Source organism: Protopterus annectens, chromosome 10.part0 (assembly GCF_019279795.1).
Source record: "Protopterus annectens isolate FY-2018-M chromosome 10.part0, PAN1.0, whole genome shotgun sequence".
NCBI classification, from domain to species: domain Eukaryota; kingdom Metazoa; phylum Chordata; order Ceratodontiformes; family Protopteridae; genus Protopterus; species Protopterus annectens.
In genome coordinates, this window is record NC_056744.1 from 1,651,530,185 (window position 1) to 1,651,557,710 (window position 27,526).

The 27,526-nt window shown below is 40.9% G+C and overlaps 1 protein-coding gene across 3 annotated transcripts in view; it reads left to right on the top strand.

The window, feature by feature from the left end:
* LOC122813853 (zinc finger protein 25-like) overlaps positions 1–27,526 on the top strand; it is a 133,451-nt gene that overhangs the window by 11,609 nt on the left and 94,316 nt on the right. For all 3 annotated transcript variants that reach the window (XM_044086390.1, XM_044086391.1, XM_044086392.1), the window contains 2 exons: positions 6,036–6,272; positions 27,151–27,480. In XM_044086390.1, the coding sequence (XP_043942325.1) occupies positions 6,036–6,272; positions 27,151–27,480 (567 nt within the window). The remainder of the gene's footprint in view (positions 1–6,035; positions 6,273–27,150; positions 27,481–27,526) is intronic.

The window sequence follows — 27,526 nt, forward strand, 5'->3', positions numbered from 1 at the left end:
GTACACTAAACAAGACAAGAATATGGCTGGTAAGGGAAAGAATGTCAGATTTAGAAAAGAAAAGCAGACTAATTTAAAAGAGAAGCCTGTGGACCAGCAAGACTGGGGGTCCAAGATGGAACAGCCATGACTCAGTCTGCCCCTTATCCCACAACACTGATGCCAACCCACTTCTACCCTGACCTCCCACTAAGGATAGGAGAATGTCTGCCATTTTTTGTACAAAAGTGGAAAAAGATATCTCTAGTCATTTTTAAAAATCTTAAAAAAGGATATAAATTTTAGTTTCAAAGCAGATCAAAGTGTGGGAATGCCAAGACAGCAGTTAGCCTTGATGTCCCATCTACTAAAAGAATTGTTATAATGGAAGGGGGGGGGGGGTGCAGCAAAGAAAGTGTCAAAAACACAGGAAAACTCAGGGTATTATTCAAGGTTGTTCATTCTACCCAGTAAAGAGGACACATAGCAACTTATTTTGGATATGTCAGAGCTGAAAAAATCCTAATTATAAGAAAATACAGAATGCTGACTCTACAAGACCATCTATCTCTATCCCCACAAAGCTTTCTGGTTGATGTAAACCCAAAGGATGCATACCTTCATTATCTGTTCCTATAGACCACAAAAACTTCCTAAGGTTTGTAGCTGTGGGAGACCATTCCCAGTTTACTTACATGCCCATTGTTTGTTTACCACACACAGTGTCTTTACAAAATGTATGGTTCTAGTAATATTTTTTGCAGGATAAATGCCATCCATATTTACCCATACTTAAATGACTATCTGATGATTTTCAAGACCTTGAGATTTACTCTAACATGTTTAAGAAACCAGGGTTTCTTCATCAAGTATAATTTAACTCCAGTAAAGATGGTGTTTTTCTGGGATTACTGCCAAGTACAGAAAGCTTTTTTTGCCCAAGAACAAAGTATACTCTCTGAATTCTTCTCATTGGGTGTCCTGGAGATGTAAGCCACCATACTGAGGGATTCCTTAGGATCGTGAGTTACATGGCCTGTTGCATTCTTAATGGTGCCTCTTGTGAGATTACACATGAGGACTGTGCATGAGGAGATTGCAGTGGTACCTCAAGACCAGATGTGCCAGCACTTTTGGTCTCTGGAGACCTGTATTCCTTTCTTGTCTCATGGTGGAAGGGGCAGTTACAGTTCAACTTGGGAATGACCTTTAGATTGCTATAGCCTACCCAAACAGTGACTGTAGACTCTTCAGTCATAGCTTGGTGGTGCCCATATACTAACACAGAATGTGTGGGACACATGAGATCAAAGCATAAAGAAGCAGTACATAAAATGTGTAGGAGATGTCTGTTGTACTAGCTTTATGAGCGTTCAGACAGATTTGTACTTTGGGAACTCTGCAAGTCCTCACAGACAAATGCCTCTGTCATGTCAAAAAGCAAGGAGGAACTCGCTCCCTTATCATGTGCAGATTAGTAATGCAGGTATGGGAGATTGCTGAAGAGGTGGGTATGACTCAGGCCAACTTACAGTCCCTACCAGGAAGCCTTAGTGATGGTCTGAACAGATGGCATGTAAACTCACATGAACAGATGCTGAACAGGGAAGTTTTTCTGAATCTAACCAATAAATGTTGCATTCCAGAAGTAAAGCTTTTTGCTTCACCAGAAACAGACAACTAAGAAAGATCTATTGCAGATTAGCAGCTACAGCAGCCTGGAAATAGTTGCGTTCTTCTAGAATTAAAAGGTGTATTGCTGTATACTTTTCTACCATTACCATTATACCTTAGGGTTTTGCAAAAGATTGAGGATGACAGGCCAAATGTCATACTGGTATCTCCTGTATGACCCAGTCAACACTGGTTCTCATATTTGTAGGCCTAGCAAAGGAGAAACCAAGACTGCTACCTCAGAGTGTGGATTATTAATTCAAAACAAATGTTCTCCCATGCATACCAGTCTGACCACTCTAAGGTTGAGAGCTTGGATAGTCTAACCCTTATCCCAGCACATTTTCAGGGGACATGCTCTAAATGATGAGGGAAACTAGGAAATTAAACATGAGAAAATCATACCTATCAAGATGGAGAGGTTTTCCCTCCCAATACCTTCCCAGGAACCATGACCTAAACATGTCCATGTGGCATTGATCATTGATTAACCCATCAGATCTTTTCAAGATGAGCCTGTCCCATAGCTCATCTTGAAAAGACCCAGCTTTCTACAGCTCCTGCATATATATATATATATATATATATTTATATATATATATATATATATATATATATATATATATATATATGGACCCCCCCATCTGTACTGTCAGCTAGCAGTTCCACATTTTTTGACAGATTATATTACATTTTAGACTACCAGGAAAGAAATTTCTCCACCATTTAAGATTGTGTTTTTGGCAGAAAACCTCACCCTGGCCTCTTTTGAGACTGCTTCTTCAGACCCCTTAAGTTTTTATTACGGATGATGCTCTTCTTTTTGGTCTCATCTACTGGAAGGATTCTGGGCTACAGGCACTGGTGTATTTATGTGTGTATGTGTGTGTATGTATACAAGAGACAGAGAGAGGAGATATTTATAGATAGCTATAGATATATAATTCCATATATTCTTCAACTACATAGGATCACTTTTATCTGTTACTAAGACAGGTCTGGTCTCCATCATTAAAGACCATCTTGAATGATTGTATATTTCAGATCTGTTTTTTAACTCCATAGGCAGATGTAAGATGTTTTATAGCTCTTATTTCTTCTGTAAGTCTGATTGTTGTACCAAGAGGGCATCAGGCTAGAAAAAAATAATTTTAAAATATGATGCATTTTTCTTTCTTATTAAAGATTGTTGACAGGTTCATAAACTATGCTTGTATACACAATTGTAAACCCTGCTTCAACTCCTTTTACTCTGTAATGTATTTTCCCAATGGCCTGGTAACATCTGGCTTTTTGTTGTGTTTTTTTTTTAATGAAAAAGGACATGAAATGTGTTTGTAATGTAAAATGTAGCTTTCTGTAGTTTCTCAGTAAGGACTAAATTATTTGCATATAATTAAGTCACACAAAGGTTTGGAGACAGGATAGCCAAGGGTCATGAATGCAATTATAGCCTACTGCAAAAAACAGTTGCTAGTACTTGGAAAGGGGGGTCAGTTTCTAAATGCTGAAGAAAAAAATTTGCCTTCTTGAGGGTTTGGGAAAGCAACTAATGTAAGCTAATGTAATGTAATTACACCTATGTTTTTCTGTGAGAGGAAATCATGTAAACTAATTATGCCTTGGCTTTCTGAACATAATTGTTAAAATGAAATGTATATGTTTGGACTCTAGCCCAGAATCCTTTTTTATTCTTAGATTCTGAAGCATGGTGAGGCAGCTATAAAATATTTTCGTTCTGTCCTCTTGATTAATTTTTCTAACTTTGACAAGTTAGTCAACATAGCTATTGATGTAGAGAGACAGTTATGATATTTATTTAGCAATAGCTCATATTCTTTTTCATATTCTGTCCAGATGATTGGCAGTCATTTTGATATTCCTTGTGCTCTTTCTTACCTTCTGCTTATTCAATATGCATATGCACTGTTTGCCTTACTATTTTCAGTAAACTGTTTTCACTTATAGGTTTTGTGGCTGGTTTTTATTATATATTTATGCATTGTTTATTATATGAGAAAGGGATGTTTAGCACTGTAGATTGATAAAGCTGAGGTATCCACCTCCAGTTATCTAACCATACATACTATCATCAAAATATTAATTGGTGTGACTTGTATTGGCTTAATTAAGTGGTCTGGCAATTGATGTGTCTGAGTCCCTAGCCTCATCTGGAGTGGTGTAGTTACTACCATGCCAGGAAAAAGTTTGTAGGGAATTGGAGAATTCTACTAGTCTTCCCTAAGAACTGTTTGTGAGTGCACGTGTTTGTGTGTGTGTGTGTGTGTGTGTGTGTGTGTGTGTGTGTGTGTGTGTGTGTGTGTGTGTGTGTGTGTGTGTTTGTATGTGTGTGTGTGTGTGTGTAAATTGTTTGAAAAGCAGTTATCATGAGTAAAGGACACTGGAAGACACTGTAGCTCACAGTCACAGAGAGAGAGAGTGAAGAAAGGAGCCTTGGCTGATAAGACAAAGATTCTGCTTTGTAAGTGGCTATTGTGTAGTCTAATCTGGGTGTGCATATTGGAAGACCATACCTAGAACGGGTCTGTATTATTTTCTTGAAGAGGCATTCCATCTAACTCCTCTTCGACCCTAAAACCGCAAACTTTCAAAATATCGAACATCCACATAAGCGATTTCTTTTCCTTGGAAAGAAATTGCTTGTCCTACAAACACCAACAAATAACCACAAACACTACAAAGTGGGGCACACCCTCCACGAGATCACACTACAGTGGGAAAGACAGCAAGCTGGCAATGATGGCCAAGTGATTTCTTTCCCAAGGAAATAAATCACTTATGCAGACATTCAATGTTTTCAAATTTCATGGTTTCAAGTTTGATGAAGAGGCATTCGATACAGTGCCTCTTCGAGGAAATAATAGGAACCCCCAGGACAGCAGTGCATATTCCCTTTATATTCTTAAGACTATGTTGCCTTTTATGAATTGATTATTGAATCAGATTTCTCTGCAGTCTATTTTAATTTAAACTGCCGTGTAACAGTGGTTTGAAATGAGAGACCATTTTATTTTACTGGTACCCCTCTGAAATGTTTAGATGGCAGAGGTTGGATGTGAACCCCTGTCTTTGCCACTTCTCTTGCACATTTGGCTGGCAGTGGTGAGATTCATATCCCAGATGCTAACCTCCCTTCCCACTGACTTGAGCCAGTATGTATCCTAGATGTTTCCCCAACCTGATAGAGACTAAGTAGTCATTCCATATCACATAAACTCCTTCCAGACATCATACACAGAACTAACAGTGGCAGGGTATAGAAGTTTGTAGTTACTCTTTAAAGGATGTTGTGATTGAACGGTAGCAGGTGCATATGGCTGCATGTGCTGATTTTCACATTATAAAAGTGGACTTAGTGTTCAGCAAGCCTATTACGGGGTACCTGAAAGAGTTAGATGAGCTCTGAGACAAGAACTCCAGAACATGTTGGAATGCTGGAACCAGAGGTGGGCCAGGAGTCCAAAAGTCTTTGGGCCTCACCTTTGCTGCTGCTGGTATACCCTTGTTCCATTGCTTTGATATTAGACTTTGCTTAAGCAGTGCAATCTTTGCAACCTATATCCAACTCAAGTCACTCATTTTTCCTAGATGGAATAGTTTGACGTCACCCTTTTGGGATGAGAACTTGCTTCTCTTAACAAGGTAGCATTTCACTTATCATAAGTATTCCAGAAGATTAAATATTTTTCAGGGCTCATTTGGTCTCAAAAGATTTTTAAAAACACATTGGTTGATTCAACCAGTTTGACACCTGTGTTCCGCCTGCTTGATATTGTCTTTCTCCCTTCCCAGCTATTATACTTGAGTTTGCAGTTACCACATTGCAGTGGTTTTTGTTATAGTTTAGGAATCATCTTTTTACTGGGTATGTATCTTCTTGCTCATCCAGAGAGGAGAACATCCTAAATAATTCTCCATCTGTCAGGGCTTAATCTTGGTCCCTGCTTTAGATTGCGTCTACTTTAGAATGATGAATGTTTGAAATATTGAGTGCTCACTTGGGCGAATATTTCAAACCTTGAAATTGCTAATTTTTTTTGCACTACAGTGTGGATCAGAATATTAGCCCTTTCCTTACTGTAGTGCGATCTCAGAGTTGGAATATATATTTAGCGGGGGTGTGGGGGGCACAGCCCCCCACAATAGCAATTTCGATTTTTGGAATATTTGCTCATATGAGCATTCAAGACATTGATCTTTCGTTTTTCTGACATAGACCCTTTAGATCAACAGTGATGTAGACAGTACCTTTCCTCTGTGTTGGTGGGCTGGCCTCTACTGTTTCTGTTATGTAACAAAAGAAATAATTGATACTGTATTATGGAACTATTCAGTCTGTTTGATTATTTTTTGTTTTGCAGGAAGATGCTTTTAGTTTGGAACAGTACATTAAACAAGCATTTGCAAAACTGCATCAGTTTCTCCAAGGCAAGAAAATGAAACTTGTTCAGCAGCTTACGAATAAAGGGCACATTGCAGAAAATTTAAAAGACATGGAAGAAAAAAATAGGTGCAATGAAAGTAAAGTTACAGCCACTCAAAGGACTGCAAACAACAACGTGGAGCTTCTAGAACAGGAGCCTATATGTTTGGGAGAAGTAAGCTTGCTTTTGTTTTCTCCATTTGTCAACGAAGATGAATAAATATGTGCGATAGTAATATACCAGCAGTCAAAACCTGCAAAGTAAGAAATTCAATTCCAATTAATTATTTACTTTTTAGTCTGTGTTCATGTGTCAGAAGCATTGCATGTGAAAATATGCCTGTGATAAATATGCACACACTTTCTGTTAAGTAATTGAAAATAAATAATGCAAATCATGCCGGTACTTTTTTACTGTTGCCGAAGTGATTATGTCCCATATTTATTATAATGAAATATAATTAAGCAGGGATCAGACTCAGACAAAGCATGAATATTTCTCATGAAGATGTAATGTAGACGTTGTGGGGCAACTCTCTAAGCCCCTCACTTGGTTCATAGGTATGTACTAGGCTATTAACCACTGGGGCAATCAAGTGAATCCTATGAGCTACTATGCCTTAGAGGTTATTTTAAGGTGTGTGTGTAAGTTAGGGAATGATTTAATGGCTGCCTGTATCCATCATAGAAATGAATATCAGACCAGGGGTGTATTTCTGATTTCCCCACCCATTGATCCAGGTTACAGTTGAATAGGGTTAGGAAAGGGCTTTGTTTCACATGGATGAGAAGGCCTGTCACAGAGAGTGGCAATTCTCTGAGATACATACCTCTTCCTCCAGCACATCCTGTTTAAACTGCAAGTAAAGTTTAAATCCTTGAATCTAGTAGTTCTGATATTGTTCCTTTTTTGGGATATGCAAAACGTCCATTAGGGCGGGATCCAATGATGTATTGGATGCCAGGCATAAATCTCCTGTCAGTAGTCTGTAGAAAACAAAGTATAGGGATAGGACATTAATGTGATCTGCATTGGGAATTTTGTTTGCGCACTGTATTCTTTTTTAATGAACCTCTGTGGACATTCCAGTTGTTGCACCTGGCTGGTCAGGTATATACCGAATGGAGTGTTATACTCAATGGCGGACGAGGGCATGATTATGGGGGCACGATGAGTTCCCTCTTGCCCATACTTGTAAGTTGAGCGATTATAGAATGATTTTCTTACTGCCATAAACACATGTTGGTTGAAAGCCAGGTTACTATCCATGAGTCCTTAAATCCCTGACTACTTAGTCTACTTTAGGAATAATTTATTGATGACGTAGTTTCCTGGTGTGGCTGACTTTTCAAAAGGTACTGTTGTGCACTTCTTTTCATTGAGTTTTAAGCTGTGGCTTTGGCACCAGACATTTGTCTGTTAAGCATTCCTGTAAAATGTTAGTATCTTGAGGAGTTCTATGATTGCTTCCAGCTAGCAATTATCTGCAAACCTGGTAAACCACAGGCCCTTAACAGTGACCCTGCGTTCTGAGAGATAGAGGAGCAGACCCAGCACAGATCCATGGGGACTTCACTGGTGACTTGCCTCTTTGTAGAGGTGGTCTTTCCAATCCTAACCTCCTGGGTACTATCTGTGAGCCAGCTGGAATCCAGCAGGTTACACGGGGGTTTATGCCAAATTCCATGAGTTTATTTACAATGCGTGAGGGGGATATTGTATCAGATACCTCAGCTAGGTCAAGGTAAGCAGTATGCACCATATTTTCCTGTTTCACTACCTTGGGGACCTTCTCAAAGAAGTCCACCAGGTTCAGTAGTCATAACCTTCATTTGACAAAACCAAACTTGGTTGGGTCCAAAGTCTGAAAGTTTCCTATTTCATTGCGAATGATTTCCATGATAATTCTTTCCATGGCTTTGCATATGAGACTAGTCAGACTAAAGGTTCAGTAGTTTCTGGGATCTGTTGATGGCCCACCTTTGTGCAGAGGGATGCCTTTTGTGGTCTTTCATTCACATGGAATAAAACCTTTTCAGAGACTATGGTTGACTAGTGACTTCAGTGCCCCTGATAGGTCATATTACAGACTATTTAGAAAGTGTCCAAGGATATTATTTGGGCCCATCAAAGCTGGATTCTTGGCCATAGAAAACAGGTTTAAGACCTGCTCCATACCGATGGTTGGTATTTCCTGGGGGGGGGGGGGTATCTGTGGGTGAGAGGGGGATAAAGCTGGAGATGAATATGTCAGACAGAAGATTTGTTGTATTTTCCAGTTCCATGAATGTGGCTTCATTTACCAGCAGTTTGGGACACTGTTTTGTGCTGCCTTTGAGGGATTGGACATAGCTGAATAAGGCCTTATGATTGTCCTTGGCCTGGGGTGCTGCCTTTACCTCAACTTTTCCTTTGTTGTCCTCTTAGTCATCTATTTGGTTTGATGAGAAAGTTATAATTTTTAGTGTTGCACTCCGTAATTTTAGCTATGACTTTTTTGTTTTGTTGTACAATCTGTTTAATTTTGGATTCCACCAAGGTGGTTTGTTTTTTAAGTTAGTTTTGGGCTTCCTTCTCATGGGTACAGCAGTCTCTATGCAATCATTGACATGCTTGTACAGAGTTTTTGTGTGTAATTCCACATAAGCTGCTGTATTATCTGGGTATGGCTGGGTCTGAAATTTTGACAAATTATCACTTAATAAAAGGTAAGTTGTCTTGTTGTAGTCCCTAATTGTGACAGGATGTGCTGGAGTTTCAGAATTTAATTTTATATCAGGGTCTGACCTTACCCAAGAGGACACAAAACTGGTGGACGGGGTGCAGCATTCTCCCATGTTTGTGAGTATTAGGTCCAATATGTCCGTACCTCTGGTAGGCACATGTACTATTTGGTCTAGGGTGTTTGTGTTTACAAAGTCTAGGAATTTCTGCACCTGCAAATTTTAGTTCGTGTAGGAATCCTGGTTTTTAGAAGGATAATTAAGTACCCCATGAGTACGGTATTTGATTAAATGTTGAGTGTCTCCGGTAGTTCTAAGTATGAGCTATGGGTTTCATTGGACCTAGAGGACGACCTGTATCTTGTAAGGGTATTGTGTAGGACTTTGTCCATTGTAATTTGGACATGGAAAATGCCAGTGTGTCATCCCGTTTAACCAACCTAGAGGTATACTTGTCATTGATGTAGATCAGGGTACCTCCACCTTTAGTCTCTGCCTGTGCAGTTTCTGGTCTAAATGTGTGTGGAAGGCTCTGAAGCCTTGCACTTCTTGGGTACTCTCTGTGGCTTTAAACCATGTCTTCGTAACTGCATAGATATCTGTATTCCCCAGTAGTGCTTGGAGGGCGTGAAGCTTCTTGTTTGGACTCCTGGCATTGAGCGGTAACACCTTTAGATTTCCTTGGGTAGATTTTGCTACACTGAAAGTTTTGCCACTTTGGCATTGCCTAAAAAAGGCTCTGTTGGGGAGATGAATGTTTAGCCAATATTTGAATACCTAGAGGGGACCGGAGCAAAGCAATGTAATTTGTTAACCATTTCCTCCCACAATGACACATATCGTATCTCCTAACAAACACCACAGACGAAGCCAACTATTAGTCATTCATCTTATGTTCATATTGTGGCATCATCTTTGGTGAAAATAGAATTCTGCACAATGCCAGGCACATATCGCCCTTTGACACATAGTCCAAGAACTCTAATCACCACATTCTCCTTAATTTAATGTAACAACCCTGAGGCTGTAGAGCTGTAGAGAATGTTATGTTTAGTTTGGGGCTCAGAGACATAGCTTGAAACTTCAGCCTTTTCTTTCCACAGTCCATGGGTGATGAAATTAAGATTTTGCAAATGCATTTGCTATGGAATAAACTTTTATCCTACAGCTTTGATATGAGCACTAACCATTTAATTTCAAGGCAGCGTTGTGTTGCCTTCTTTATTAGTGCATGTACCACAGTAACTGAAATGATGAGGAGTGACTTGGAAATAAAATTTATAAATAAGCACTGGGATATGCAAAATTTTAAATGATGTATTTTGCAGACTGAAGCCAAATTCTATTTTCTCTAGGGTAGTGGCTAGCTGGTGGGGGCACGTGAAATGCACTCCCTCAGACTGTGCCTTCTCCAAAACACCACATAGGCTCATTCTTTTATAGAGGATTGAATTGTAGCATAGAAAAGTGAGATTTAGTAGAGTGTGCTTGTAATCTTGCTTTCATAAACTTTTAATATTTAGAAAAAAGCTAATTGTGAGGGAAGCACAGGTGCTTCCACAGGGGTACCGACCAGTGTAATTTATTTATGTCTGGTAGAATATTGTGTCAGCAACAGAGATAAGATACAGCAGTGAATTTAGCTAAAACTTGAACAGACAGTCTGTTCTGACTCCTGTGTTTAATTTAAATAATAGGCTGTGAAGTAAGTGAGATAGCACACCTCTGGGAGTACAGAAGTATGCTTTGTATGGGTCACTGTTACAGTATTCTTGACAAGGGGGTACTCCTGTCCCAAAAGGCACAACATCTGGTTGACTTACCAGCTTTCCTAGGATATCAACACACTCCCTTTATAAAAGTGACATCCACTCATATGGCATCGTAAGTACTCACTGAAGAACTCTCCTTCCTTATTTTACTTATTTTGTAATGTATTGTGGGCTAGGGTTAGATATTGACATCGCCTCTAAATTAAAAAAAAATGAACATGTGCATGTATAAGAAGCAGGTTTTATATACAGAGTGCGCTTTCTGTCTGGTACCCACTCACTGTGTTGCCTTCTATGTCTTTTCTGTGAAAATTTCCGAAAAGGCACCACAAGGCAAACGGAATGTGCTCTCCATTCTTATCTCAATACGAAACTGCTGGAGCTCCTGTTCATCAAGGCTGCCACGCCTTTGACATGCATCCACCCATTATGGATGTCCTGCTCAAACTGAAAGAGTTTGTGGAGAAGCAGCTCTCTAAGAAAAGATAGGAGACAGGAGAGGTGTCTTTAACTCCAGTGGATCTCTCTATGCCAAGGTGAGTTTACAGCCTTCAACATCAGTTTTTAGAACTATTGAAGCAGCCTGTCTGGATGCTACCATCCCTTCAGACCCTAGAATATCCTCCTGGCCTGAAAGACTTTGTTTTTTCCATTTGGCCACACACTGTGACCCAGGCATGTGAGTGGAAATCCCATTTTCTGGTGAGCACGGGTAGGACACCTGGTGTAGTATGCAAGGACATCTGTAATTATAAGGTGGAGGACTTCCTTCCTTGCTTATACCCCAAGCATCACAGGTGGCCACTTCTGCTAGGTTGAGGATTTAGTTGCCTTGGCCACAGATATCCTCTTGTGTAGGTTCCCTGCCACTTCTTGCTACTCATGTACAAGGCATGTTTTCTGTTCTTCCACCTACAGGCTCCCTCCCAGGACTAGTTTAAGTTAACCCAGGACTTTTCTAACTTTGCACAAAACCTGTACCCTTGCACTGACTGTCTTGTAGTGTCTGAGATTCATCCCCACAAGAGAAGACCGAACCCTGCCATAATAGAAAGCTGGCAACTTGTAAGTCAGAGGAGAAAGATCTAGGAGATAAATCCCAGATGTTTTCCTCTCTCATATGGAACACCCTTACCTCCTGAACTCCTCTGGATCTCCTCAATGAATGCTTCATTTGGAGACACCATCTCTCTCTTGAATCATTCTGTATGTAGGTTAAGGGGGTATCAGATACTCGGAAGATATATCATTGACCTTCTGGGTTCAGATACTCTGAAGCTTTTACGCCTTCCTCCATTATTGGAGACCTTGCAGGATGCCTTCTTTGCAGCATTGCTAAAGCCTGATCTCAGCTTTTTGGTCCTAGGAAGACAGACTGTTTCTGCATGATCCATGCTGCCTTCAAATACATCTATAAAACCCCATAGGAGTTTTCAGATTCAATTAATTTCATGAACTTTAATAGTACTTTGACTTAGGAATGGGGTCCATTCCCATCATAGTATTAGAAACCCAAAAGATCTGCAGAAATAAAAAAAAGAGTTTTCAGGTGTTATAAGAATGTCATCTGGTCTTGATAAATGTGCAAAAGCAACCTTTAAAACAGGAAAACTGCAGCACAGAGAAAACAGTTTGGGACAAGAATGTAATATAAAAGAACTTGAGCAAGAGGGAGTGTATAAATATTTGGGAATTGATGAAGGATCAACAATATGACATGAACAAATGCAAGTAAAACTTAGTAAGGAGTACTTTAGAAGACTTAAATTAATCCTGAAAACAGCGTTGACATCTAGGAACAAAATCCAAGCTATAAACAAGTTTGCTCTTCCTGTCCTAACTTACAGTTTTGGAGTGACTGCCTGGCCCCAAAAGTGTTGGATAGATTAGATAGGAAAACAAGAAGGATGCTTCATGCTCACCAAATGATTTATAAATATCAGTGTATACCAAGATTATATATTCCCCGTTCTGAAGGAGGGATGGGCCTCCTTGAAATTGATTACATATATAGATCTGCAAGCATGGGACTCACAAGACCCAAATGTGGTGAAAGTTTTGAAACATGAGGAGAATAAATCTAAGATGACTTTCCTGCTTAGGCTAGCAGAAGCATATCGGTGTCAAGCAGGAATGGAAATCAAACCACAAGTGGATAAAAAACAGGCAGGAACTGAATGTGCCAAAAAAAAAGAAGGAATATAAGGTGAAGAACCAGATGAGAAGACAAGAAATGTGGAAAATGCATAAATGTAGTTGCAAGTATAGAAAGCTTCTGGAAGAACCTTATGTTGATCAGGAATTAATGCAGGAATGGTTAAGGAGAGGCAAATTCAAACCAAGAGATGAAAGGCTAATATTGGCGGCCCAAGACAGAGGGCTACATACACATTGATTTACAAAGTCCATTGAACATGTGGGAGAAGCAGACACATATAGGTTTTGTAAGACAGAATTGGAAACAGTTGCACACCTCTTTGCTGGTTATAACATACTAATGGCAGAAGGACTGTATACTGAAAGACATAATAATGTGGTGAGGCTGTTGCACTGGGGATTGTGCAAACATTATGGTACTGAAGTGGCTGAAAAGCACTGGAAATATGAGCCACAAAGCATCATAGAAAATGATGACATCTACATCACATGGGATTACCCATTACCAACAGTTCAAAAGATAGATGCTAGAGAAACAGATATAGTGGTCCAAGAAAAGAAGACAAAAGTAGCATTGATCATTGAAATTGCCACAGTCAGTGACTGCAATGTCCTGCGTACAGAGTGAGACACAAAGTCATAAAATACCCAGATCTGCAAGCAGAGATAAGAGCAATGTGGAAGAAAGATACCCAGATAGTTCACATGATCATAGGAGGTTACTAGGCTAATGGCCCAGGGGCCCTTAGAAGCCTAGCCAAAAGTTTATCCCAAAAAAAAAAACCTCAGTAGGCACCTGTCACCCCTGTCAGTGAGGGACATAGGAGGAACTCCTGGGACAAATTTGTGGTTTCCCATCCACTCGTCAAGGTTTCGCTTGAAGAGGGTCAGCAAGGTGCTCTGTTTGAAGTGCATGGGAAGTCTATTCCAGAGATGGGGCAGCCTCTGGGAGACAAACCTGTCTGTCCAGCAGGTTTTGTTGATGTCACATATAAGGTTCAAGTGTTTTGAGCAGGTAGTGCATGAGGAGTTAGACTTACAGATATGGAGAATATCTATTAAGTTAGTGCCCGAGATTGCCTTGTAGGCGAGACACAGATCACCCCTTAGCAATCTGTACGATACTGAGTAGAGTGAGAGTGATTTGAGCCTGTCTGCATAGGACAGGTGTTGGAGGCCATGGGTTCTCTTTGTGAGGTATTTCAGTGGCTCTAGTTGGTGCAGATGTTTGGAGAGCTACATCCCAAATGGGGCGTTATACTCAATTATTGGTCTAATGAGGGAGGAGCATAGAGAGGTAATAACCTCCTTTTTTCTGGATGCAATCCCTTTACTTATGAGATGTACCAAGTAAAAGGCTTTTCTGACCACTGATGCTACATGATGGTCGAATGTGAGGTTGTTATCAACCTGAGTGCCCAGGTCTCTCACCACAGGTTGTGTGCTTAGGGGTTTGCCGTTGATGTGGTAATCAGTAGGAGTCATGTTTTTGCCGAATGGTATGATAATACTTTTTTTGCATTTAGCTTGAAGCTATGACTTTGGCACCAGTCATTAGTTGCTGTGAGACCTTCTTGCAGTATGTTAACATAATTTGGGGAGTCAATGACAGCACTCAACTTACAGTCATCGGCAAACCTGGTCAGCCACAGGCCTTTTATCTTTGCCTGTACTTCCGAGAAGTAGATGCCAAACAGTAGGGGTCCCAGGACAGATCCCTGGGGAACTCCACTAGTGACAGTTCTGCTATTGGAGGTGGAGGTGCCTATTTTGACTTTGAGGGTCATGTTGGTGAGCCAGTTGGCCACTCACCTGATGAGATAGGGATTTACTCCAAGTTGTGTTAGCTTTTCAATGATGCCCGAGTGGGGGATTATGTCAAAGGCCTTGGCCAAGTCAAGGTAAGCTGTATGTAATGACTTTCCATCATCCAGGGTCTTGGTGACAGTCTTAAAGAAGTCAACCAGGTTCAACAGCTAAGATCTGCCCTTGATGAAGCCAAACTGGGTGGGGTCAAGTGCTTGGTGATTGCCTATGTCCTTGTTTATGAGATTCATAATAATACGCTCCATGGCTTTACAGATCAGACTTGTCAAGCTAATGGGGCGATAGTTTCCAGGGTCAGTAGTGGCACCACCTTTGTGCAAGGGGATGACAATGGCAGTTCTCCACTCTGCTGGAATGAAGAATGTACTTAGGCTATGGTTGAATAGGGTGCTCAATGGCAAAGTCATTTCTTGCTGTAGATGGTCCAGAATACATCTTGGGATACTATCATGTCCCATGGAAGCTGTGTTTCTTTGCCTTGGATAGGGCCTGTAACACTTGATCTACGGAGATGTGAGGTGTGTTCCAATAGTAGTAGGAGCAACGGGTCTTGTAAAAAAAGAGTCTACAATCATATTTACCTATGCTACCAATACATGTAACGTCGTACAAATTGCAGAAGGAGTCATTACTGGGCACATTGCGGGTGCTGCAAAGAGCACTTTTGGCTGAGATCAAAGAGTGAAACAATTCTAATTTCATGAACTTTAATCATACTTTGACTTAAGAATGGAGTCCATTCCTGTCATGGTATTAGAAACCCAAAAGATTTGGAGAAATTAAAAAGAAACTAATTAGGACTGTCCATAGAGATCCATGGAATATAACAGAAGTAAACAGGATATATTACTGTTCAGCTAAATTAATAACTGCTAAAGTTCTACCACAAGAACACAGGATAGTGAGGGAAAGGAAGGGGAGAAATCTAATACAATCATGGAAGTATTGAATAGAGAAAACTGTAAAGCAATTAAGACAAGAAGAGGGAACAGATCAACAAAAATACTAAGAAAGATAGACATGATAAAAGCAATGGGCAGTATTAGAACAGACCAGGATCTATCATGGACTATAGCAAATAAAATAAAAATCTCAGCACAGGTGGAAAAACTTAGTAGGAGCAATGGGTCTTATAAAAAATAATCTACAATCGTATTTAGATATGTTACCAATACATGTAACTCCATATGTATTGCAAAAGGAATCCTTACTGTGCACATTGTGGGTGCTGCTAAAAGCACTTCTGGCTGATATCAAAGAATGAAACAGTACTAATTTCTTGAACTTTAATCATAATTTGACTTAGGAATGAGGTCCATTCCCGTCATGTTATTAGAAACCAAAAGATTTGGAGAAATTAAGAGAGATGCAGCAGTGGTGTCCTTAGATGCTACAAATTGTTTAAACTGATTCTAAGCCCATTGTACATCTCTCTGATCATAAGTGTAGAATCTTGGACTGATTTTGGAAGAAAGTGTGCACAGCAACTCTGGTGTTCAGTCCCCTCAGATTCAACTGTGGTGATCAGATATCAACATGAGCTTCTTAAGAAGTTGAGGGAAAATGCTGGGGGCATCTTTGACAATTTCTTAAAAGTGAAAATACTTAACTTGATCCAGTCCACTTCTCAGCTGGGCAGGCATGCTATTAATTGTGGTTGTGTTGCTGTTATTACAGCAACCAGAGCTTTTCACACAGTCATTTATACTGAGTCCTAGCATGGTGAGGATGAATGCCAGAGGATATCGAAGTGGACATGTTAAATGCTGTCCTAGATGAAGAGACGGTCTTTGTACCCTCAGATTTTCAAAAATCCTGTAGTAATTAGTTGTGGCAGGAATTACCCTGCTGAAGATTGGCCTTGTTGCTGTGGCTGAGGAAAAGTTAAATAGGCAGGGTTTTCAGGAGAAAAAGTGGTAAAGAGGAGACATAAATGAGAATCCTTGGAACCTACAGTGCTGAGGCACAGGCAGGGAACAGCCATGAGTACCATATGTCTCAATTGTCCAGATTTTTGTCTCATATGTTTAGTCCATTGTTCATAAAATTTGTGGTTTTCTGGCAAATCACTGGGGACTGAAGTCATTAAATAATGACAGTCATTTAAGTTTCAGACTTCATATTCTTCAAAAAATGCATGTTAACACAAAATATTTTATTCTAGAAACTTTCTAAGTTTATAAGAGTACTATTTAAAATATTTCCCTATTTTTGACCCTTTGTCCTCCGTTTTTGGGTCTGTCTAAATTTCTTGCTCTAAGAAATTGGCAAGTATGATGAGTACATCATGCTCCTCTCCCGCCTCAGCCCATGAAATCCTCTCACCCTGAACACAACAAGAAATTGGGGAGTCACACTAGCAAGTATGATTTCAGAAAGTACAGGCACTGTAGTGTAAAGTACAGGTATTGGTGTTAAGGAACCCTCTCTGGTCTTTCACAAGGACAGCAATAACTGTAAACCTATAAATAAAAGCATCATATTTTTCCTAATCCACAGAATATGGGAGATCCAATTCTGCTTTCTCTGTGTGCATAGGCAGCTGAGATAATATGTTAAGTAAAAGCAAGTGAGTAAGGAACATTAGCAGATTTTTGTTTCCTTTGCAGCCAGAAAGGAAGGGAAAACAGTCTGTAAACAGACCAGAGCATCTCCAAGTGGCTGGCTCATTGCGTTACCTTTTATTACTTTTCCAAGGTAACATCCTAAAGGGGCACATTAGACTGGACTATGAAAAAGCCATGCCACTACTATCTTCTTGTTAAGAAGGATGAGTATCCCGACCATCCTGGAGGCAGCCTCTTGGTCCCCACTACGCATGTTCTCCATGCACTACATGATAAACATTGTATCTAGGGCAGGCAGATTTCCACATGGCTATTGTCAGAGACTTCTGCACCCGAACAGTAACCGACCACCCTAATACTGAAAACCTCTAGGAATCTTCACAATTGTCATGACTTTGGCAACTGTGATCAGTGTGAAGAACATAGTAAAATTTTGTAAGACACTTTTGAGAACAGTAAATGTTTGAGAAGGGCCATAGCAGCAGTTATATCTCCCATCTGCCACCCACTTTGTTTTTCCTATGAGCATCTTAAGGTTAGGGTGGATACCAGATAATCTTTCACCAATGGCCTTCTACACCCTCCATTCCTAGAAGGCATCAACCTTTTTATTGTTGGTTTGGCTATATCTGGAGGAACCAGTATTCAGATGGTGATCTTCCTTTCTCTGATAGGAAGCACATGTGTGGTTATGGGTGGGATGTGAAGGTTTCTGTGCACATATAAATAGATACATATATATATATATATATATATATATACACATATATATATATATATATATATATATATATATGGTTTCCTATGAAACCATCGAATTTACACTACATCGAAAATGAGAAGATCGGGACTTCTATATTGAAATTTCAAACCATCGAAAACGGAATTCGTCGACTTCCAAAACGTCGAAAATGAAATGTCACAGCACTTGTGTATGTTTAACATATACGTAAAGTGAAGCAGAACATATGTGAAGCAAACGTACACTAGTAACGTTACTCAAACTACAACTTGCCATTACATCCTCCATTATTAAACATGGTGTGTCACGGGACATTATGGCTTTATGTTTTAAATAGCTACACATTTTATAACGCTCTACCTCTCCTGGATCTCCAGTGTGGCTATGGGGATTACTCTTCATTAACTTCTCACCATCGGATAGAGATACTGTAACACAACGTCCCTTACATTTGTTTACCTGCTTTTGCTTACAGCACCAGTATCGTTTAGTATCTACAGTTCGTTCTAAATTATAGAGAAATCCATCTACAACAAGTATATCTTTATTTTGCTGGGATTTACCCACTGCGTACAACGTACCTATAGTACCAGGTGAATATGTGCAGTATTCCGCCATTGTGGTCTCAGGTTTAGTTAGTAATGGGAGCAGTTGCTAAATACGTCACGTAACCGGATATGGCACCCATTTCTTATTTTACTAATATTGAAGTATGTACGGACTATGTTTATAACTGTATTTATAACTTCTCTCCTGTATGTTCTGCACTTTCCATGTAGTCGATGTTTTAAATGTTGACAATTTCTGTTTTCGCTGTTAGGTACTTTCGATGGTCTAGTCTCGATGTAGTCATTCTCGATGTAGTGAAAAATTCGATGGTTTCATGGGAAACCATATATATATATATATATATATATATATATATATATATATATATATATACTGTATGTAAATAACCTGTAGTTCTGGGAGTCTGTGTGACAGCCAGTCTAGTAGAGCCTGCCTAAGGCACCCTGTGCAAAAAAAAAAAAAATGAAAAAGAGAGACATACGGATGCCACCTTTATACTAGGAGAATGTTATTCTCTTGGGGAAGTCCACCTGACCAGTGGAAGGACGTAAAACTCTGAAACCCGGGCCATGTATATCAGACCTGCTGCAGAAAAGTTATAGTCGTCATTATTACTTAAACAGTAGTGTTATAAGAACATCTACTATTATGGTAAGTTCCTTACACAATTGTACCTTCTCCACATCCCCAAGTTTGCACAATCCAGGAGTTACTATATTTGTAGAGATGGTTACAAACTCCCATCCTGGCTCTGGACTACCCCTTTTTTGCTCCCTCATCTTTATTGACTGATTCCTCATAGCTGCATCTGCCTTGTGGGTAGGATCATGGTTAAGGGAGCATAATTCAAGGCACACAATCAGTCAGAGGCCAGTTTATGCATACAGTTTATGGAGATGAGGCTGACCCTTTCTAATATTGCAGACCATTCAGGACTTGATAGCTTACCATGCAATTGCCATTTACTCTAACATCATGGTAGTGATGTGCTTTATTAATAATAGAGGGACACATTCCTACCCTATCTTTTGGAAGAACATGAAGTTCTGGGCATGGGACATTTTATCTCAGTCTGTTCTTATGTGGGCTCACATTCCTGGGCAGGACAGTTCTCTAGCAAACATATGTGTGCACTGTTTACTGATATACATAGTTCAACAAGCCATTCAGTGGTGAAGATGATCTTTCAGTATTGGAAAAGTATTACCTGGCCTTTTCACCTCCCTAACTAACACCAAACACAATAGCTTCCTATTCCTAATCTCCAGTCAGAAGCAGACTAGCAGGGATGCTCTCATCCAAACATAGCCTTCTGGTCTCCACTAGAATGCTCCATTTCCCCTTATTTCAGTTTTTTTTTGTAGAAAGTTGGCTGGTACAAGAGCAATGTTATTTTCATAGCTCCTTTTTGGCCTCAGTTGTGGATGTCCTTCAAGGATGCATCTGCAATCCTTACATATGGGTTGTCCTGCCTCAGGCAGCCCTTCGGTCGGCCGGATTCCAAAGTCTGGGTCCGGCGTCGGCTGATGTCGCCCTTTTCCCCGACGTCAGAGCGCCTGGGGTATAAAAGCGTCAGCCGACACCATCTTCCTCAGTCTTTCTTGCCACACAGTGCCTGAAGCAGAAGCAGTTCGCAAGTGCCGGTCGGGCAGCTCCTGTGATTTCAGCTACCGAAGTCTTCAAACAAGCTAAGTACCCCGTTGGGGACCCTTTCTTGCCTCAGCCGATGTCAGATCAAACGGTTAAAGTTAATAATTGTTTAAAATGTGGGAAACAAATACCTCATAAGGATTTCCACTCTTACTGCTTACCTTGCCTAGGCCCAGACCACGACGTCTCAGCCTGTACAGCCTGTGCTTCCTTCAATAGACGCACTCTTAGGCATCGGGCAGAGTTTGCAGAGGAATATTTTGGGCAAATTTACTGCTATAAAATGCCGTCGGAGCTTCCGACAGCTCATTTACCCAAAAAACGTAAGGAGAAGGACCGACACACGCGGTCCGCGGTTCTGGCCGACTCCACGCCCAGGCCTACCACTAGTGTCTCGGTCTCTGCTGAAACCGAATCTCTACCGATTCTGACCGACGACACCGCACAGCCGGTACCTTCGGTACCGGAGGCTTCCACTGGATCGGTCTTAGAATTACCTTCTGAAACCGGTGCCCCAGAGATATCCGACACCATTTCTGTGGATAAAACTACCGCAGCACTTGGGGCAGCAGGCCTCCTGTATCCATGTCCATTAAGGCTTTTACTCGTGCAAAAGCTGCTAAACAGCCAAAATCTCTCCCTCCCAAGGCTATTCCTCAGGGATCCTCTACAGGTTCACAAATTTTAAGCTTAGCTGAGGACCTTATCTCCTTAATCAGGGGTTCTCAGCCACACCCAGACAGGGGCTCTCAACCTCCTCCAGGCAAAAGGCCCAGGGTTGAGCAGACAGATCCCCAGTCCTCTGATGAGGCCTCAGATGACTCTGCCCTTTCAGATTACCAGGAGGAGGCCTTTCTGGCCTACGAGGATTCTGATGCAGAGGAATCTATTCCCTCAACCTCCCCACCTGAAGAGTTGTCCTTTGGGGAGACCCTTCACTCCATGAGAGAGCATTTTAAATGGCAAGGCCAGGAATTCTCTGATTCCAGGAAGAGGTTAAGGACTTTTTTGTATTTGCCTCAGCATAGACCTTTGGCTATTCCTCCTGTTTTAAATGTCATAGAGGATGTGTACTCAGAGTCTAGTATTTCCCCAGACTCCCTCCCTCCGGCTCCTGTCAAACCCGACAGGTACTACAGGGTCCCGGACACACATCTATTCCTTTACAAGGGCCACTCAGCTGACCCAGAAACTATTTCCCAGGGGCCTAAAGGGGTTGCATCCTCCACTACTAAGAACCCACTTCCTTCTGAAAGGGAATCCAGGGCTTTAGAGAGATGGGGTAAAAAAAGTGTACACTTCTTCCACTCTTTCTATGAGAGCATTGAATTGTCAATTCCATATGATACAGTATCAAGAATATCTGTTAGATGAATTGCATAAAAAAACTAACCTCACCTGAACCCCTAGATCACAAGGCACTTCAGGATCTGGTGCATAACTCCCAGCAGGTTAGCAACCATTTTTTACAGTGTGGTTATGATGCATTGGAAGCTTCATGTAGGTCAGCAATGACAGGTGCAGTCATACGTAGACATGCTTGGCTGAAGGAACAAACACTGCCAGATCATGTTAAAGCAAAGCTTCTGGATGCACCACTGGAAAAACAAAAGTTATTTGGTTCCACGGCTCAAGAGGTCTTAAAGAAATTTGAGGAAAAGGCTAAGTCAGTGCAGACAGTCAAAGATTTTCTCCAGGTCCAACCACCAAGATTCAGCAGAAATTGGCCTTCTAAGAATTGGTCCTTTCCAGAAACAGACAGATTTCAAAGAGGCAGAAATAGGCATGCCAGAGGTAGAGGGCAAGCTAGAGGCTCCTACAGAGGACGTCAATGGCAGCCTCCTAACCAAAGAGGTAGTGCAGGACCTACACCTGCTGCACAAGGACAAACTCAGTGACTTGACTCTGACCCTGCCAACCAGGGCTCAATTGGAAGCACCTTTGGATGGAAACCCATCTTTGTTCTCAGAAAATTGGCACAGTATTACAAAGGACAAATGGATACTGCAAATAATAGACAAAGGATACAGATTCCATTTTCATACATTACCAAAAAGACAAGGCATGCCAAACCTGCCACCAAATCCAAGGGCAGAGGCTTTCAAGCAAATTTCCAAACTACTACAAATGAAAGCAATAGAAAACGTTCCTCTCATAGAACAAGGCCAAGGATTTTATTCCAGACTATTTCTTGTCCCAAGAAAAGAAAAGCAATGGAGGCCTATTCTGGACTTGTCCGCACTAAATACTTACCTCATTGTGCCAAAATTCAAAATGCTGACCTTACAGCAACTCCTTCCCATGCTGGGCAAGGGGTCCTGGCTGGTAACTCTAGACCTCAAGGAGGCATACCTGCATGTCCCTATCAGACAAAGTTGCAGAAGACACCTCAGATTTCTTGCAGGTTCAGAGCATTATCAATTCTCAGCATTGCCCTTTGGCTTATCTACTGCACCCAGAGTATTCACGAAATGCCTGGCATCAATAATTGCACATTGCAGACTTCAGGGGATTTAAATATACCCATACCTGGACGACTGCCTTATACAAGCGAACAGCCAACAAACATTGGTAAAACACTTGAATTATGCCATCCGCCTACTTCAGGCTTTGGGATACACAGTCAACATTCAGAAATCAAGACTTGTTCCATCCCAAAGAATAATTTTTCTAGGTGCAAAACTAGATACAACCACCCAAATGGCTTTTCTCACAGAAGAAAAACAAGAACAACTACTGGATTATTTCAGAAACCTGACAAAACAAACCCAACTGACTGCAAGGAAAATCCTACAGGCCCTGGGTTTCATGGCATCTTGCATTCTTCTGATTCCACAAGCCAGGCTGTATATGAGGAAACTACAATGGTACCTAAGGAGTCTATGGTCTCAACACAGTCACAGCCTAGAAGCTTTGATCCCCCTCATTCCATGCCTTCAAAAGGAATTTCTGTGGTGGGCTCAAGCAAGCCAGTCAAACATGGGTCTGCCTTTCAGCAAACCAAATATCAACCAAACCATTACAACGGACGCCTCAGACCATGGATGGGGAGCGCACATGGAGGGCAGATGCATTCAAGGACAATGGACATAAACAGAATTTCGCCTGCACATAAACCAAAAGGAAATGCTGGCAGTGATACATTCAATCGAGGCTTTCAAGCACTTCCTACATCAAGGCCACCTGCTAATAAAGACAGACAATACCACAGTTATGTGGTACATAAACAAGCAAGGAGGTACCCATTCTTACCCTCTTTGCAGGCTGCAATGAATCTTTGGGAACTTTCCCTAAAACTCAATATAGAGCTGCAATCCCAGTTTGTACCAGGAAAAGACAATGTACTGGCGGACAGCCTAAGCAGAAACATCATGGATCCGCACGAATGGATGCTGCACCCAGACACCTTTCTTCAAATAACACAATCATGGGGAAGGCCGGACATAGATCTTTTTGCCTCCCACCACAACCATCAACTGAAGAAATTCTGCACAAGGACATACCACCCACAAGCATGGAAAGTGGACTCTCTCTCTTTCAGCTGGAATACTCTAACAGTATATGCATTTCCACCTCTTCCGTTAATGACCAAGGTCTTACTGAAGATCAGGACAGAACAACCAAAAGTGATTCTGATAGCTCCGGACTGGCCAAAACAACACTGGTACCCACTGTTAAGGAGCTTGTCACGCACAAAACCGTGGCCTCTACCACAATGGCCACTTCTTCTGACTCAGCACAATTACAAAACTCTGCACTCCAGCCTAAAAACCTTGCAGCTGACAGCCTGGAGAATACCTTGACTCCTCGCCTGGATAAACTATCCAAAAGGGTAAAGGATATCATCAAGGAAGCTCGGCGGCCTTCCACAAGAAAGGCATATTCAGCAAAATGGAAAAGATTCCGCACTTGGAACTCCACAAAGGGCCAAGATCCGACAGTAATGAGTATTCCACATATCCTGGAATACTTGGCAGAAATGCTCCATAATGGCCTTTCTTACTCTTCCATAAAAATTCATGCTTCAGCAATTTCAGCAGAGTACAACACTGATCCACCTGTATTTTCTCATCCGCTGCTACAGCAGTTTATAAGAGGGATAAAAAACATCAAACCTCCAAGGAAACCACCAGTGTATACATGGGACCTTAACTTCATGTTGGAAAAATTAACTCTACCTCCCTTTGAACCAGCAGCATCTGCAGAACTACAGTTCCTGTCTTGGAAGACTGCCTTCCTTCTGGCCATAACCTCAGCAAGAAGAGTATCTGAGTTACAGGCCCTCATGGCAGTAAAACCATCTCTTACTTTTCATCAGGACAGAGTCTCACTGAGAACCAATCCTTCATTCATGCCAAAGGTGGTATCCAGGGTCTCACTGAACCAAGCTATTCACCTGCCTACCTTCTTTCCAAATCCACAAAATAAAGGAGAGAAACTTCTGCATACCCTGGACATTCACAGACAGTTGCGCTACTACTTGAACAGAACTAAGACTTACAGGAAAACTGACCAACTTTTTGTAGCATATGCTGCTGGTGTACAAGGAAAAGCAATTTCCAAACAGACAATTTCAAAATGGATAGGGAATTGCATTCTTACTCTTTTCATGGCAAAACTGTGCCAGCCAACATTAGACCTCATTCCACCAGAGCCACAGCCACCTCCACAGCCTTCTTAAGAGGGGTGGCTACAAAGGGCATCTTAGATGCTGCTACATGGAGCTCCATGCATACATTTTCCAAGCATTACAACTTACCTTTATATTCCAGATCCAGAGCAGGCTTTGCTACTGCAGTCCTGCAGGGCATTTTAGCTACACCATCCTTTTCTTAGGTCCTACCACCCCCAGCTTGGCTATGGTATTCTACCCATATGTAAGGACTGCAGATGCATCCTTGAAGGACATAGTACAGTTTTGTACCTACCATAAATGTAGATGTCCGATAGGTATGCATCTGCAGCCAGGATTTCCCTCCCTCCTACCCCTCTGTGGTATTCCTTGCATATTTATCCCTCTTTCCAGCTAGCTGGGGTTATCTATTATGATGTATTTGTTTTATATTACTGTGCATGTTTGGAATTTTTTGCATCTCTCCAAATTTAGCCTTCATTAGAGGGCACCTGGCATCTGGGGCAAGAAAAACTGAGGAAGATGGCGTCGGCTGACGCTTTTATACCCCAGGCGCTCTGACGTCAGGGAAAAGGGCGACATCAGCCGACGCCGGACCCAGACTTTGGAATCTGGCCGACCGAAGGGCTGCCTGAGGCAGGACAACTCATATGTAAGGACTGCAGATGCATACCTATCGGACATCTACATTTATGGTAGGTACAAAACTGTACTTTCTCCTTCCTCTGACTTTATCTTCAGGTGATCTCCCTCTGCCTGAAGACATTCAATAGTCCTTTAACCTATCCAAATGGCAAACATCGCCCAGCTCTCCCATATCTTCAGTGTACCTCATTGTTAGTCCACATTTTGTAGTGGCCATGGACTCTGCATATCCAGAGATGGTGGTTCAGATCCTTGCCTCTGCCCAGAAGCCTAATACTGGTATGATTCATAAGAATAAGTGGGACAGATTTGCTGTCTATGCCATTTCAAAGTGAATTGATCCCTTTACAGCCATTTCCAGTTTTGTTTAAAATGTGTAGGCATAATGTTTGATTCAGGTTTAAGTTCTACTATTAAAGTTCATTTAGCATCTCTTTCCACCTACCATCATGGCCTAAACTACCCTACTCTAGCTTCTGCTAAAGTCTAAAAAGTCATAGGTTCCTGTTTTGAGTAGTCCTCCTCTTAGGAATTCATCATGTCCATAACTCAATTTTGTATTCAAGAAGCTAACCCTTCCTGTATTTGGGCAAGCATCCTATGCATGTATAACATTTCTAAGTTGAAAAATTTATTCTGGATATTTCTTACTTCCACTAGGAGGATTTCTGAACTTGAGCATGAAGAGTTAATCTCCATGTCATGTCCTCCACAAAGTTAAGTTAACTTACCATCTTTTATGCGTGATGTAACTTTAGTCATAACAGAAATTAACTTGAATTAATCCATTAATTTTCCTGTCCTCAATAGTCCAGTAGATAAAAATGTTGTTTACATTAATTAGATTTATACAAGCAGATACATTTTTACTTGGATGATATAAAAACAGTTATACTAGATGACTAATTGTTTGTGTCCTTAGTGTACATCAAGTTGGGACAGGTAGTAGGAAAAGTAATATTAACTGGAAGACTTTCTGAATGCATTACCTGTTGTTATAACAAATGTAATAAAGAACTGTCTAGAAAAGCTGAGGTTTATTGTACCCTGGCAGTGGCTAGTGCACAGCTGTGACTTTGTTTACTCTGTATATTTTTATGAGACATTATAAGCTGGATGTGATTTAAGATCCAGGCATACCTTTGTAACTACAGTCATTAAAGGATTCCATCTTGATGCCACCCAAAAAGATGAGCCAGAGGCTCCATGTTGAAATGGACAGACTAGATCATGTGACATACAGAAGTTATGCATGTATACAAAATTAATTTCATGAACCACGTCTGTCCACGTTAACTCCACTCACTTTTATGTAAGTCGTAACAATCATGCTGCAGTTTTTCACCATGCCTGATGGCCCATTTCAGAGATAAAAGGGTTCATCAGCCAATATAACCTACCAGATTAGCACATAAATAACTACACTAAAAAGATAAAAGACAACACCTTCTTTCTTGACATTTTATCCCTCACTCCCTTCCCAGTTTCATATTCCTGAATGTGTAACCATTACATTACAGTGACTCTTGCTGTGTTCTAGGGGTCATATTTGCAATGGCTCTGTATCCCAGATTCCTTTCTTCCAGTCATACTGGTGGATTCATTCTTAAGCTCAGCCCAGGTCACCCATGCTGCAAAATTTGGCTTATTTTGTATGTCAATAGTATGGTCTGTGTTCATTTTATTATGTAAGGAAAAGTCATGATACAACTAATAGTGTAATTTATAGTTGTTCATCAGATTTTTTTTTATTCACCATATCCCAGGGAGATGCTTTTAGTCTGGAACAATGCATTAAACAAGAATTTGCGAAACTGCTCAAGTCTCTCCTAGACAAGGAACACAAACTCATCCAACAGCTTAAAAATGAAGAAGCAAACTTTTTGAATGAAATGAGAGTAAATCTTGAATGCAGCAAACATGATGATAGCGCCTCTTGCATGGCAGTGTCTAATGCTACCTTGGATCCCAGCCATAAAGAATCAGAGATACTGAAAGAAAAATCTAAATCCATTGAAAGTTATATTACAATGACTGAGGAGACATTTCACAGTAACTTGGAGTTCAGACGACAGGAACCGGATGGTTTGCTGACTGTAAGCATGCTTTTTTCTTCTTTTGTATAATATTTCCTTTGGAAAT